Genomic DNA, 17,249 nt, shown 5'->3' with positions numbered 1-17,249 from the left:
AAATAAATACTTTTTTTTTTAATCGGTTTTGATCCAGTTCTCATCGTTGTTTATCAATTAAAAGATTTTTGTACCATTAAATGGGATGTGCTACAGGAGAAGGTAGCTTATCTTACAGCAAATTTTTCAGGAGAAAAAAGTGATTTGAGCCAATATTTATCATTATTGGATTATTGCATTAAACGGTATCTACACACTTTCTGAACAAGTGAAATCTACTTTAGTTCTTTTTTACTCTAAATAAACTTTTAACTGTGAAAATTTTAGATTTGTAATGTAACAGAATTACTGACATGGAACATGAATTTTAATATCGCCTAACTGAAAAAAAAGAAAAATAATAACCTAAACCAGAAATACAATTTTTTTTATTTGTAGTCAAAATTTTTTTAAACTTTATAAATATTTACGCCGTACAATAATTAATTTTATCTCAAAATGTTTTGAACCAGTTGAACTAATTCATCGGCACTCATATTATCCAGTAACTTAATAATGTTGAATTTAGCCTGAAATTAAACAACTGGCTCCTTCAGTAAATCTTTAATGCAATTCAGCAGATTTTGACATGTAATCCATTATAATACATTTCTTTTGCTTGTAGATTTTCAACTTGAAGTCGTTTTTAAGCTTTTATCAAAGACTGTCATTGATGAGCGAAGGCTACTACAGTTTCAGTTTTGTAATGTCAGCCAAATAATGTAAAAACACAACAGTTTCTTGGCAAGCCTTTTCTGCAGCTTTGTGTGAAATTATCATCTGGTGTCCAAATTCAATGAGCGATTGTTTGCAATAATTAGTTGATTATGAAGACTCAGTTTCTTTCTTGACCAATGAATATTAACAAATTTCCCATAATGATGGAAGCAGTTCTTCACGAATCCATTAAGTAAATTTTAAATTTTATTGTTTCACGTTTTTATGGCAGATTATTAGTGCATACAAACCAGACTAGAGTATGAAGGCTGTGTTTAATTAGCAAACTGGTGTTATTAATTAATGGGGGCTGAATTTCTCCCATACTTTAACTTGCATAAAGTATACTGCCTTTTTTATGAGATATTATTTTGTATATCATGACAAGCATTTTTATATCCTAAATACTTAACAATATCATGTCCTTTAAAGCAAAATTCTCTGCTATTGTCAAACTTAGTAGTAATAAAAATTTAGTAACTTAAACTGTAAAGCTCAAACTAGTAACTACAAATTGTTTGTGAACAACAGACATTATTTCAATGACCAATTTGAATTGTATTTATATATTGATCTCACATTTTACGTGAATGGTATGTCACTACTAGAGTACTAATGTAAAAACCATTATTTGTAAATATAACAAAGAAAAATATGATTGGTGTAAGAGTTTTTTGTTCTTCTCTTCAATATGAACTGCAATTAGAATTTAAATATATAAAAATAAAAGAAATATAGACCAGCCACTAGTGTGTACACGTGTATATATATATATATTTATTTATTTTATTTTATGTTTTGCAGTCAAGCAACCACAGGCAGGTGCTGCCAGTTGCATCATACATACAGTAACCATAGCAGTGGCTATATTAGTCAAGTTGCCAGGCTGTATATAGTTGCACCCCTTAAAAAATCATAATTCAAAAAACCAGAAAATGATTTTTAGATATTTATCTAGAGTATTTTCAAGCCCAAATTTTTCTGAATAACTAGTTTAGTGTAGTCTTAAATTGGAAAAATTTGCAATCACAGTTTAAAATTTTGTTACCTTTCTTCATCCCTTTCAAGGAAGAATTTCAGAAAATCTAGAAACTGATTTTTAGATATTTACATGAAGATTACACACACCAAAAACTCGTATCTTAATTTGTTACCAAAAAATTAAAAACAGTCTGGTTTAAAAAAATCCAAAATCCATTTTAACTCTAAACTTGGAATTTCAAAAAATCAAGAAATTCAGTTTTGGATATTTACAAGATGATTACTCACACAAATAATCGAACTGATATCTTTTTTATTTGTTACAGAGAAATTAAAGAAGTAAATTTCATTGTTATTCCACTTTAACAATTAAATTAAGGATTTAAAAAAATCCTTTCTTACTGTGAACTTACATCATAAGAAGAATGTGTATACAAATTTTCTTCAATATATCTTCAGTAGTTTTTGCTAGGTGTTGAATATAAATGATTCACGACATATTATTTTACATATATACAGATACTAGCATTCCCCTGCTGTGGCTTCACCCGTAACTTTTTTTTAATAGCAAACTTATTTATTTATAAATAAAACTATTTAATCAAGAATATTATTTTTGGATTTTCATTAAATACTCATTGCAGCACTTATGAAAATGTTGATTCTTTTTTGTGGTGCTAGAATGAATAAGCTGCTGTGTGAACTTCCTCTAGAGCAAGCCTCATAAAACTCTGTGAGAGGAAGTCATCTTTTAAGTTAATGCCTGTCAACTTTAACTATTGTCCTTGAAACTTATTACTTTTCATTTTTAGCACACCCAAACTGCTTCACTTGCCCTTCCCGTCTAGCTAGAGGACTCCCATCACAGCAGGGACCCTTGGGACCTTGCTGTGTTCAGCTCCCGCTTGTGAGAATAATAATAATAAAAAGACAAAACAGTCTGCCCCCATCTTAAAAATATTAGTTATAACTGTTTACTCATACTTTGTAGAAGTAAAAATATATTTTGCTCATTTCTTATTGTTACCCAACAAACACCACTAGTAAGTGACCGTACTTCATTTCTCAATTTTTTTGTTGTTTTAAAACTACTTTTATGTTTTTTAGTCAAGCAACTAGAGTCAGATGCAGCCAGTCGCATTGTACATAAAGTAACAGTGGTTGTGTTAATTGAACTGTTGTGCCATACACCACTGCATCCTTAAAAATTAAAATTCAAAAAATATCTTTATTTATTACAAAGAAAAAAAAAAATAGATTGGTTTAAAAAAAAAATTAAAAATTCATTTTAATCCTTTAAACTTGGAATTTCAAAAATCTAGAAATTACATTTTAAATATTTACATGAAGATTACACAGATGTGCGCGCGCGCGCACACACACACCAAATATCAAGCTGATATCTTTATTTGTTACAGAGAAATCAAAAAATGAGTAAGTTTCATTGTCACTCCAATTGAATCCTAAAGGATTGAAAAAAAGGATTCTTTCTTAGACTGAACTTACTCTGTAGGAAGAACCTGTATACAAATTTTCATCAATTTATCTTCAGTAGTTTTTACTGGGCATTGATGAATCAGTCGGCTGACTGATTCATCAATGCCCAGACTGATTGACTAATTAGGACATGTTCTTTTATATATATATATATATATATGATTTATAATGAATAAAATTCTACTGTATACAGAGATACATTCTCCAGAGATGATTCTCCTCAGTGGTGTTTAAGTAATATTAAGATAAAATACGGTTCAGTTCCAAAATTACATCTATGTTCTACTGGACTTTGAAAATAATTTAAATGGCTATTTTTTGAAATTCAGAAGAGTTGAATTAATTGAATTATTCAGGAAATATTGTACAAGTATTTTGTACTGATTTCTTGAAACTTTAAAATCTCAATGAGATAAGGACAAAAGCCTAAGGATCATGAAAAATACCTCAAACAAAAGGGGAAAAATTACACAAATCCATACAAGAAATGACTCATCAAGAACAGCATAGGATCACAAAAAAAAATATGGAAAGAACAAAAAATGTTGTCTAGATTAAGGATGAAGATTGCAGAAAAGGAAAATTTCTTTTAAAAACTACTACATCAGATACTGATAAAGAAGATGCAGAGTGTATTGTAACTAGAAACTGTCGTAATAGAAATAAGCTAGACAATACAAAGAAAAACAAGTTTTGATAACAGAAAACAAAGTAGTAAAGACAATTAGAAAAATATAAGAAATTATGCCCAACTCTTGACAAAAAGACATGAAACAAAAAAAAATTACGAAATGATGATGCCAAGGACCAGAGTAAAGGATTCTTGAAGATAATATCTGAAGTCAAGAAAAGTAATCCAAAATTGGTAGGAAAAAACTATTATTTGGAGGAATTGTTAGAGATCATTTGGCTGAAACTTAGTAAAAAAAATCAAATTTTCAAAATTTACTGTGTGGTAGGGTCATCAAGAAGTACTAAATGGAAAATATGTCTTTAAATTAATACTCTACAGAAGAGCTAAACCATTCAACTCATCAAACATAACATTTTTTTGGCAGAAAAAAACAAATGCTGGAAAAACATGTCGATATGTGAAGAAAGGTAATACAATTTCTCAAAAGAGGCAACTGCAACTGACAGTGCCCAAGAAAAAAAGTGAAAATATATGGTTTTTAATGAAGTTTCTAAAACATCTCTATGCTCAGTTTTTCAAAACTTCCCACTGTAAAAGCAAGTTCATTTTTCAGAAACTCTTGTCCACTTAAAAAAAAAACCAATGGAAGGTGAGCGATCAGGATACATGCACTTTCGTTATTGACATGAATGTAGACCTACTAGTTTCTACTCTGAACAAATGCAAAATCTTAATACAAAAAATTCTTTGTAAAATATTTATTGCAGTTATAAGTGTGAAAGGTGTTGTTAAGAGTATGTAAGGAATGCCAAAAATCAACTTGAATTTATGCTGAATTTGATGGTCTTTTAAATGTGATTACTACGAATGCGGGCCTAAGGTGTTTGATTATGTGCAAAACAAGACTAAGAAAATCAATACCATGAGAAAGACTATCAAATTTGAAGTCCAGGCTGCAAAAAATTGTTTCTACATTTAAAAATAAGCTGCCCCTTTATATGTTTCAATAGGCTCGAAACGCTCACAAGTTTTAATCTACAGAAAAACTAAAAGAAAACCTCACCCTGAATGAAATGCTGATCCATTGTGACTTTAACAAGGATTATAATGGCAAGTACAGTCAAGAAATCCAGACATTTCATTTTGGAACCTCTTGACAACAGTGAAGTTCAACACAGTGGTAGTCTACTTCAGAGAAAAAGACGCTTTTATCAACCTTTGTTTCTGCACTTTATCCAGTAGTTTTCCACATGTTGCATTCTGCGTATAATAAAATTTTTGGATGAAACTATTTCATATTTTCAGAACTTTTTACACACCATTTTTAATTTTTAATTTTAATCAGTTTATATCAAATTTTTTTAAGCATTTTTAGCTTCATTTTTTCATTAATTTCGGTTAAAAACAACATTTTTCGATTTTTTGTACACATCAATAATAAAATAATACTTCTATAATGTTTTCCTTTTTTATTTTTCCAATTTCTTCATTTTTTCATTACATATAGTTCTATAAACATTTCTAAAAATCCAACTGAAAATATTAATATTATCACGAGGATGTCATTATCATGGATATCAGGTCAATACCAAAAAGTCACCACTAATATTGATCACTATAGATTCTAGATCAGTAGTTTTCCACATGTTGCATTCTGCGTATAATAAAATTTTTGGATGAAACTATTTCATATTTTCAGAACTTTTTACACACCATTTTTAATTTTTAATTTTAATCAGTTTATATCAAATTTTTTTAAGCATTTTTAGCTTCATTTTTTCATTAATTTCGGTTAAAAACAACATTTTTCGATTTTTTGTACACATCAATAATAAAATAATACTTCTATAATGTTTTCCTTTTTTATTTTTCCAATTTCTTCATTTTTTCATTACATATAGTTCTATAAACATTTCTAAAAATCCAACTGAAAATATTAATATTATCACGAGGATGTCATTATCATGGATATCAGGTCAATACCAAAAAGTCACCACTAATATTGATCACTATAGATTCTAGATCAGTGAATTTTGAAGGGTCCCTTTAAAAACAGTAGTCTTATATGTGGACTGTATCCTGATTGTAAAAACACCAAAAGTTAATATTTTAGCTCCAGACTAATCAACTCCTGAAAAGTAACTTTTGGAAAATTTTGACTCGTGAAACATGTAAAAAGATCATTATAAAATTAAGAGACTGCAGTTTAATGGAAAATGCAAAATAAAAAAAAATGGACGTGTAGGTGAATACATAAAAGCAGAAATAAAAATAAAATAAAGCACACCTATTGCTGTTATGTTCTTATCCAATTTTATTTTTTTTGTTTGAGTCAATTCGCACAACTGACTGCTGTTGCCAGTCATTCCTGTAAAACAAAACTTTGAATACATTATATAAAAAAAAACAAAGCAATACAATTTTTTTGAAATATTAATCATGATGGTAACAAAAAACTACCCAGTAGTACCTAATAGCATTATAATTTAAACAAACAAATCTAAGGCCAACTAAACAGTATTCAATAAAATCAAACTTTCAAAATGTTTACAAGAAACTTTCACTATATTATTAATTTAAACTAAAAAAATCCTACTTTGGAAATGGAGTGACTATTTATGATGAATAGTTCGGAAATTATATGAGCTTTTTAGATTTATAAAAAAAAGAAAAAATAGCACAAACATAATTTAACTTTATAATTTTTGTCATCTTTATTCATACCATATAATACTAACTTGAAAGAAGAAATAAAAATATATCTATTTTTATTATCTATGTGAAATATTTCATATATGAAAATTATTTCTTTGAAATTATTAAATTTAGAATACATTACTCATGAAAAATAATTGTAATTAATTAAAAGTACTCACACTTACATGTTTGTTTGTTTATTTATTTACACAATAGTGTGATCATGAAACCCATTTAGGGTTAGAAATAAATAAATGTTAGGTAAGATTATAAATGCATAGCATGAAAGTATTAGAAAAATGCTCATGTAATGCAAACAATGAGTTTTTTTAATAAATCACCTTATTGATGTCATTAGTGCAAGTATATACAAAAAAAATTTAACAGTACTTTTATGTCATTATTATTATTATTACAATATTTTATATAGCTATTGTGGATTGTACATTGCGTGATAAGTAAATTACAAGAACTAAACATGTGAAATAGGTTATATTAACATTTAATAGTTTTGTGGAATAAGCATACATATATAAATAATATATAGCATTTAAAACTAAAAATGAAAGATAATTTTACCACCTAATATTATAGCTAGTGATCAATAGGACACTTCCAGAATTTTACTGAATTCAATGCGACTTAAAAGTAACTAAAATTATTTGGATAGTTCTCGTTATTTAAAAGCTAATTAGTTTTTTTGTTACTGTATTTTCTGGTCAAGTTGTTATTTTTTGGATATATATTATATATGTATATGAGCACGCGTGTATAATAATGTGTATGTGTATGAGCATGTGTATAATAATGGAAATCTGTATAATTTCTTCATAAGTATGTGCTTTCACTGCATCAATGTGATTGTTAATTACATGCAGGTTTCTAAAAATCACTATAAAACTATCATATACTGAAAGTTTTGGTTCTCTTGTAGGCTAGGCATATCACAATTCCCAATATTTGTTGTAGTTTTGAAAAAGCTACCTTAATGCAATGACTGATACTCTTCCTTCAAGAACAACTGCTTTAATCTTTTGGTAATAATGTTATTCAAAGAAAACATCTGTTGTAGACTGTCTAAAAAATGGCTAAGAACAAGTAGAACAACTGGATACACAGTCACCCTCATTTCCTTCTTCAGATTGATCTTTGTGTAATACATTCGTTCTCAAAGCAGGTGATAACGTCCCCTTGTGGACATCCAGGCAGTCTAGGAAGGCGATAGCTGATTTCATGGACCCCAAACTTGGAGCACACACCTAAGCAGTTGAATGTTTGTGGAGAGGGCAAAATGAATAAATAAAAAAACATTGTGGTAGAATCACATTTAGCTGAGTTTGTGTAGTGGCAACAATTATCCAATACACATACTGAAGGCAGTAGCAGATAGTCTCTGACAACACAGCATCAGTGACTAGTATACAACACATTAGGTAAGTATATCATATTATACTATTACAATATCACTAATATATACATGAAAAAAACAGACTGGTTCTTCCTTATCAAACAAGTACTGATTTCTTTGGCATTTTGAATTATTTGAAATTAAGAAAATTATTCTAGTTAAAATGCAAAATTTATTAAATTAAGAAATTACTCAATAAGAGAAAGAAAGAGAAATGTCAAAAGAAATGCAAGATAAGTACACAACAGCAAATAATAATGATAGAAAGTAATCTACTAATGGATATTACAACGATACAAACCTTTAGCTGGAATTTCGATGTCTGTGCACAATTCTGTGATTATAGTTTGTCTCAATTCTTCAGCCAAAAGAAGGTGAGTAAAACGGTGAACAATAGATGGTAAAAGTGTAGCTTTTAACCAGTAAACACCAGGGATATTATATTTAATACACAATTCAGCTACTAAAGTCTCTTCAAATTCTTCTTCTTCTTTTCGACGTCTCTTAGATGTGAGACCTTTTGATGGACCTCTAAGATTAAAAACAAGTGAAGACGTTAAACACTGTAAGTTGTATTAAAACCTTTAATGATAAGTTTTATTTAATTAATGCTTACACAATCTGATTCTAGACAGTACATATAAATATCTGGCAGCAGCCTTAGCTGTATTAATAAGAGATGGGTCCAAAAAAAAACATATTTTTGTAATTGTGTACCCACCAGTGTGAACAGCTTCTAAGGTAAACCACTCATAGATTACAGCTTCTAAAATAATTTCATTAAGTGAATCCCCAAATGTCAATGAACAAACCACAAATTAAAATATGCTTAAAATAATTATATATATTTAAAATTTATTTTATCAATGACATTTACAAATACGACAGGGACATTTTTACAATATTCCCAAATGTGAAAAGAAAAACCTTTTGAAAATACACTACATATAGCATGGCATTTGCATTGGTGGCATTCTGGACTGAGGCAACTGAGAGATGTCATATGCCAAGGTTTATAAGATGACCTCCGGTAAAGTCCATCAGGGTTAGGTATGGAGGGTGTTCTTCCCCTAAGGCATCAGGTTATTCCAGAATTTACACAATACAAAAAGGATGGCATATAATTATACAGCAGATGTGAGATTATACATTTAACAATTTTTAATAAATTTTACCTTGGTTTAAGGCAGTTTAGTTGTTTTGAAACAGCACGCACTTCAAGTAACATTTCTTTTGGTGAAAATAATTTAGAAACTTTTGCAGCATATTTATTAGTAAAATATTTTTCGTAATCTTCAAACTCATCAGATGGGAATGGACTATGAGCATCTTCATAGTCACTAACTGCTGTGACAATATATGCCTGAAATAAAATAGCCATATAATTAACAAAGTTAAATATTTTAATAAAATGAAAAATTAAATTTAAAGATTATATTATTATTATTATCTTAGTAACAGAGAGGGTGACAATAAGAACAGATTAATATGAAGACTTATTGGCAAAAGTTATAAAAGGCACAAAATCTGAATAAGTTAAGATAATGAAATAATAATAAGGAATATAAGGATAAGGAAATAATGATTTTGAGGAAAAATAGAGAAACAGCAGCTAAAAAATTAGTAAATTTAAAATAAAAGTTTAAAAAAAAAGAAGATATTTTTAAATATGAAATGCTGCCAAGTGGAAGAAAGAAGAACGTCAAAGATGTTGTAGAAAAAGGAGGAATGCATTAAGACCTTGGAGGGAATAAAGTCCAAGAGATACACTAAACACAAAAACTGAACAATTTTGAAATATCTGATTACTGGTAGGCAGCTTAAAAATAACTGCAGAAGAAACTGTAGAAGTGAGAAGAAGACTTTGCACCACAGAAACAAGTTATAAGATCAACATATTATAATGCAATTCTATACTTTAATTTTAAGTATAATAAATGCAATGAATCTGTTTTTAGGCTTAGTTATTTACAAAAATAACTAAGCAGTAATAATTCTGTTATTTAAAAAAAAATTAATAAGCAGAAAAGAGAATAAATATATAAACAACAAAAATATTGATTATTAATAGTACAGATTTAACCTTGTGGACAGTGTTTCTCAATCTTCAATTTCTTATAACCCACCAATCAAAATAAATTATTTCTGATATCCCAATAAATACTATAAACTTCCATGTCTCACAATAAGTTGTAAATTTATACTGATACTCTCTTTTCCGTATTTTTTTACCAAGATTTCAGTTAGGCTAATAATAATCTCTATAAAAATCTTAAGTTTATAATATGTCTGTTGAAAGAAAATAAGTAATACAAATACACAGAAATACAGATAGATCACATTACTAACATACTTAATGACAAGTATGATGTTGACACTCACCTCGTAATTCTATACTTCCAACTGTGCATGAACACAGTTTAACTCATAAAGAATCAGGACCCATTGACAAGTGGTGGGAAAAATGAGTAAATTGTAAAGTTGTAATAGTGACCTATGAAGCCTCTCATTATTATAATATTTACATGAGAATCTTTTATGCCACTTTAAATGCCTATAAAATGTTTCCGAATGAAAATAAAATTTTAGGTATATTCTCCATTACAAAATATTTCAGAAAAAACGTTTTGCAAAAGTAAATTTTTTACACAATTTAATATTCTGACTCATTTCCAAACAACAGTAATAAAGTATAATTTGAAACTTAACAGAAAGTACAATAACTGTAAGTTGAAAAAAAACAACACAAGACATGAATTTAAAATAATCATTTCATAGTTTTATAAGTGATGTGAACAATCAACTGCCTAAGTCAATCAATCAGTAGAGCATACCTTTTAATAAAATGACATGTATAATAGGAAAACCAAAACTGATTAAAGTAAAACATTATAAATGTAAGTGAAAGCATGGGAACACAAAAATTTAAGATGGTAACCATAAAACTACTTAGAATATTTAAGAAGTAATTTAATTATATCTCACATCAAAATGGCTTTTTGTGAATTCTCATGAAACCAATCCAATGAGCCAAGCTACTGATATGTGGCTCATTTGGGAACATTGATCTTTAGTAAGTTCTAGCTCCTGCTTGAATTTTTAAGTATGAGCTTAACGTTGGTTAAATAATGATAGACAGATGAAACTGAAAAAAATCATTCACATACCTAAAATCATCTATTGTAACAGAAAAATTCCTTTTGAATGAAACTCTGAATGACTACATTGACAGCTGTAGGAAATGGTATTTCCTCTACTACTATGATAGTTTCTCTTATATAAATTTTATTTTACAGAATTGTCTTTATAAATAATATCTGGATCTCAATTTAAGCATTCAAAAGGTATTTTACAATTTATCTATTAACAAAGAAACACATAATAGAATTTTTTTAAAAATATTCCTTAAGACGAAAGGGTGAAAAAATTAAGACAAATTTTTCACAGTTAAAAAAGATAAAACAATTAACATACTTGTCTTGGTTCAAATCCTCTGTACCATGGTACTACTACACAATTATTATAATTTTCATCAGTAACTTTGATATTTTTTCTTTCTTCTTCTGATAATGGTTCTATAGGTGGTAAGCTCTGATTATTTGTAACAACATCCCAGTTTACCTCATATTTTGAACTTTCTTTATTATTTACTGAAAAAAAAAAAAAACAAATGAAAAATTTATATGAGATGTAAAAAAACTGGCTTAACTTATTAGACCCTACCACTTCTTATTTGAAAATAAAATGTATTTTTAATGAACCACCGAAAGAAGGAGTACTATGATTATTTATCAACTCTAAATCAATTCCACTACTTTTCCATTACATTGAATGGACAGGATGGCGCGTGAAATGATCCAACATTTGTTTTGGCAATAATTGTTTAGATTAATAGTTATTTATGTGTTTTACAGTAACAGCAATTCATGAATATTAGTTTCTTCTCTTTCCAAGTGTGCTGTTTGTGTATCATTCCAAGATGGCTAACAAAGGAAGACTGACTGTTGAACAGCGCGTAAAGACTTGTGTTGTTTTTTAATGAAACAAAAAGTGTGGTGCTTACACAAAGACAGTTTCGTGTATATTTTCAAACTTGGTAATCACCCTCATTTAAAACAATATGTAGACTTTACGAAAAATTTATTAGTGATGGTTCAGTATTTGAGAGTAAGTGCAAACAGCCTGCCAATGTTCGTTCCCCACAGAATGTCAAAGCTGTCAGAGCAGTGTTGCTGAGGAGCCTCGGCAAATCAACAAGAAAAGCACCAGTACAACTTAGGATTTCTAGGTGATCTGTGCAGTGAATTTTGAAAACTGATTTGCATCTGTATTCATACAAATTAATAGTTGACAACAAATATCAAAAATGGCATTCACTGAATGGGCTGTGAACCAAGACATATTGTTGAACAATGTTTGGTTTTCAGATGAGGCACATTTTCACCTAGATGGGGTTGCTAATAAACAAAATGTGCATTTTTGGGCTTCCGAAAATCCACACGTGCTTCATGATAAAGTGCATCACACTCCAAAAATTATGGTATGGACTGCTATCTCAAGTCATGGGGTAATGGTACCATTCTTTTTTGAACAGATAGTGAATGTTATCTAACAAGCAGCATAATAATTTTGTTTCTCGGCTTCTTGCAAAAGGGTTTCAATTAGAAAATGAGTGGTTCATGCAGGATGGAGCCAGACCACGCACAGCTAATGTTGTTTTAGACTTTCTTCATGAAACTTTTAACACAAATATCATTTCAAACCAATCTCCTAATTGCTTTGCGTGTAGACAGAACTGGTCTTCGAACAGTCCTGATTTGAATCTGTGTGGTTATTTTCTTTGGGGATTTCTAAAGGAAAAGATTTTCCCTAAATATCCTCATACAGTGACAGAAATGCAAGAGCTGATGATTGAGGCATGCAACAAGATAACCGAGGATATGTGTCATCGAGTTATTAACAACATAGGAGTTAGTGGTGAAGAAATTGCTAGATGTGATGGTGGTCATACTGAACTCACAATAAACAGAAAAAAATCTCCAGGTATATAGTAAAGACATTGTATTTTACTTTACTGTATTGAAATTCAAATAAATATTTGTTTAACAAAACCAAATGTTGGATTATTTCGTGCACCCAACATATTCTACTGTACTTGTACTTTCATTACAGTTTATTTTTAATTTCCTTCTTATGGCTCTGTTTTTACATTTACTTTTATTATTCTTTACCTTTATTATATTATATTCATTACCTTTTTATTATTCTAATTTAAATAAATTCTGACCCAATAAATTTTTTTTTTTTTTTAATACTATTGTACTCGAGACTTCTGCCAAAGGTTGTTTATTTCTGTCTGAAAAACTGATTTTCTTCTTAATATTTGTTTGATTTTTTAAATACTGAATAACTGTTCACATGTATCAACTTGTTTCTGATGTATGCAGAAATAACTACTTCGATAACTTTGCTTTAAATGATTTTTAACTGTTATTGAATCACAATCTACATTTTCCCCTCAAAATTTTCTGCTATTTCAAATACCTGAATAATATCAATCAGTTTATGACATACATGATTTACAGATATTTTATGACGGAACTGAGGTTTAATCCATGATTTAGATTTAAAAATCATTGGATTTGGATTTTCTGCTGTCATGCAATAAAAACAGCTGAAGTATATCAGTCTTAAATGATTTGTTAGTACAAGCCGTCATATGATATTAAAATTTTGTACCTCTAACATACAATTTTGTTTCTAAACCCATGATACATCAGCCAAATTCATACTTGTGTAGTATTTTCCCAATTGCTATTTCTACATCTTTGGTTTTGACAAGCAGTTTAACCTTTTATTTGGCTAAATATCAGTAACTAACTCTCATAAGGTTTTATTCCCAACTACTACATTTACAGCATCATAAAAAACTGGTCAGTCTGCCAATAACAATTCAAGTAATATTGAAAACTTAATAAAAAGTTGAATCATTAATTATTAAAATATATGACCAACAAAAACTAAACTTCAAAGCATCCTAATTCTCAACAGGATTCGAATTATTATCACAAATCAATGAGTCCAAATCTGAGAAAGCACAGATCTAAATTGGAAAACAAAGAGCATGTCTGTAAATAATTATAATCCATAAATTCAAATGAAAATGACAAATCACTAAACTTAGGACAGTTTGATGTAACATGTGTTCACTCTAAAGTGGAATGGAGAAAAAATATTGCAGTCTTATTCTAGGAACCCAATCAATCAAAATCATATCATTTTCTTTCAAATCTTGAGATAGTATAACTATAAACTGGCATTTCAAAGAGCTTCTAGATACAATAAAATAACTTCTGATAATAAATTCTTGCTCACTTTTAAGATACAGGGGCGAATATACTATTTAATTAGTCATTTACTGACTAACACAAAATAAGGCTGAATTTTCATAATTACTTTTTAGGAAATGATGAAACAGAGACAGATAAGATATTCAATTTTTCAATCAATTATTCAACATTTTAATTTTAGACTTCCAAAAGCTACTACATCAAAACAAAACCTTTAATAAAAAAAAGAAGTCAAATCTGCAATGTAAAATGCACCAAATGCTCAACATTCAGCTAACAAAATTTTTAAATTAAAATTAATGCAAAATATAACCCAACAGAAAAGCACAAAGGCTGTTTTAACACCCTATTGGTAAATGAGTTGACGTTTTACTGGAAAGAGAGCGTTTTAGAAAATTATCTTACATAGTTGTAGTTTAAAAGGGTGAATGAATTGCATTGTTGTACGATTCTTTACAATATCCTTTAATGTTTGCTTTTAGAGATAATGGATAGTCAACAGATAACTGTCAAGTAATTAATTTTGACAAAATGGTGTCGATTATGTAGTTTTATTCTTACAGATTGATTTGAGATGACTCATTCAATTATTACACTGAATCATAATTACACAAATACGAGTATCATTCAATAAGTCATTAGAAAAAGATACAAAAAAAAATTATTTTGTGAAAATTTTTCTTTATTTTTCAACATAATCTCCTTTTAACTCTATACACTTTTCCAAGCATTTCTCCAACTTTTTTAAGCCATCCAAAAAGTAGAATTTTGGAAGGTCCTCAAAGCATCTGTTTGGGCAATGACTTCCTCGTTGGACGTGAATCATTGCCCAAGCCATTTTTTCAAGTTTGGAAATAAAAAAAATCACTACGGGCCAAATCCAGCGGATGTTGTAATAATTCAAAATTGAATTCCATAATTTTGACCATTGAAACTGCGCCGGTATGCACCCATGCATTGTCTAAATGGAAGATCTATTTTTTTTTCAAATGAGGATGTTTTTTCTTGAGTTCTATACTCAACTGGTGCAATAATGACACATAATACTCTCCAGTTATTGTTTGTCCTTTCTCCAAGTAATCAGTGTAGATGATACTGCGTGTATCCCAAAAAACCGTGGACATCACCTTGCCGGCCGATTTCACCATCTTCACCTTCTTCGGAGCCCATTCGCCTTAAAAAATCCACTGTTTTGAATGTTCCTTTGTCTCTGGAGTGTAGTAGTGTATCCATGTTTCATTCAAAGTTATGTATAGATGCAGAAACTCGTCACGATTGCAACGGAAAAGTGCCAAAACAGCCTCAGAGTTGACCACACAATTGCATTTATTCTCTACTGAGAGCAAACGCGGTGTGAAATTTTTTTCACACCCAATTTTTCGTGCAAAATTGAAAACCTGTACCTTGCAATACACGACTATGACAATGAATCCACGTGATGGATACAGCTGAAACTTTCACTGTACTCTAGCGATAAATGACTCTTACTAAAAGCAAACCGTTTTCGATACTACAAGCACCATTTCTTGAATTTTCTAAGGACTTACTGAACGACCCTCATATTTATAATCAGTACATAGTTGAAATTTATGCCAAAAATAAAATATGAAAGACTAAACTATATTAAATTTTATCAAACCCAAATCATGATGTTGAAAATTAAAAAATTGCTATGTGAAAATTAAAAAATTGCTATGTGAAACCTCAAATAATACTACTGAGCTTTATGATTATATTAAAACTCATGAGCCTCTTTTAACAGGGGCATGTATTAACGATTTAATACATGATTCTAAACTTTCAACTGTTAACTAAAATCACATGTCTATTTTTTTAAAATGTATCAGGAGGTTATCGGTAAAAAATTTTCAGTTAAATATATTCCTCTCAAAAATTTGGTCAATTTCAGAATTAGCAACAGAATCATCTAGTAGTGGCTATCTTATCTTGCAAAGAGGAAGGACACTCCCACTCAATTTTTAAATCAACATTAAACATTATGAAAGGTAACAAAAAATGTAATTTCAAGATGTTTACAAATAGCATGGAATGAATGTGCAGTGGCCCACAAAAAGTCTCTAAAATATCTAAACCATACTTTACGGGATATGTGCAACCAGAATCAAGTAATGGAACGAATAACCATGATATTATGTGGAGATTTTTATCAGATTCTATCAATCATTCTAAGAGACACAAGAACTAATGAGATTAAACATTGCCTAAAACCTTCCTGTTTACAGCATCATGTTAAAAATATAATGGTGATAATTCAAATAAAAACAAATATGGTGATAATTCTAGTTTTAAATAAAATTTATTTTTCTGAGACTTTGTTCTCAATAGAAGATGACGATACACATGAAAATATAAATTAATTAACTTATTTTAGAGAGCAGAATATAATAAAAAATTTTAAATCATTTATTCAGAATATTTATGAAAACATTCAAGACTCTGAAAACTAAAACAGCTTATTAAGTTTGTGAAAAGTAATACTTAAAAAATGATAGAAAAAATGTTACTAACAACCTGATTTTGAAACAAATTGAGTATGAGGAAGTTATTTACAAATTCATTAATACCAATTTAAATGGAGATGATCCTGTTGACTTTCCTATTGATTTTTTTATTTCTTAGAAACCGGTTGGGGTACCTCCACACCTCTATAAAGGTACTAGATTCAAGTCACATCTTTAAAAAAAATTTATTGTCGAGGCTAAAATTATTGGAGGTGTTAATTAAGGTGAAAGAGTAACTATATTGAGAATTCTTTTCATTCTTTCTGACTTTCAAATCCAATTTAAAAGATTCAAATTTCCTGTAAATGCAGCATTTGGTATAATATAAATAAATTTCAGGGGGCAAATCCTTGAAATTTGAGTAGATTCAAAAAGTGATGTTTTTTCTACTTTTTTTCCCATTTATTCAGAATATTTATGAAAATATATGGTTTATACGTGTGGTTTACCATACACTATTTTCT

General features: G+C 29.1%; 1 protein-coding gene across 5 annotated transcripts in view; it reads right to left on the bottom strand.

Annotated features, from left to right (window-relative positions):
• Positions 1 to 17,249, bottom strand: part of Dcr-2 (Endoribonuclease Dcr-2) — a 211,257-nt gene that overhangs the window by 63,776 nt on the left and 130,232 nt on the right. For 4 of the 5 annotated variants that reach the window (XM_075371189.1, XM_075371190.1, XM_075371191.1 and 1 more), the window contains 4 exons: positions 11,388 to 11,563; positions 9,089 to 9,276; positions 8,215 to 8,444; positions 6,096 to 6,176 (listed from right to left, as the gene is read on the bottom strand). In XM_075371189.1, coding sequence (XP_075227304.1) covers positions 6,096 to 6,176; positions 8,215 to 8,444; positions 9,089 to 9,276; positions 11,388 to 11,563 — 675 coding nt within the window. The remainder of the gene's footprint in view (positions 1 to 6,095; positions 6,177 to 8,214; positions 8,445 to 9,088; positions 9,277 to 11,387; positions 11,564 to 17,249) is intronic. The other variant, XM_075371192.1, reaches the window with a different exon arrangement.

Source organism: Lycorma delicatula, chromosome 7 (assembly GCF_047948215.1).
Source record: "Lycorma delicatula isolate Av1 chromosome 7, ASM4794821v1, whole genome shotgun sequence".
Taxonomy (NCBI): domain Eukaryota; kingdom Metazoa; phylum Arthropoda; class Insecta; order Hemiptera; family Fulgoridae; genus Lycorma; species Lycorma delicatula.
This window is presented reverse-complemented; position numbering and strand designations above follow the sequence as displayed.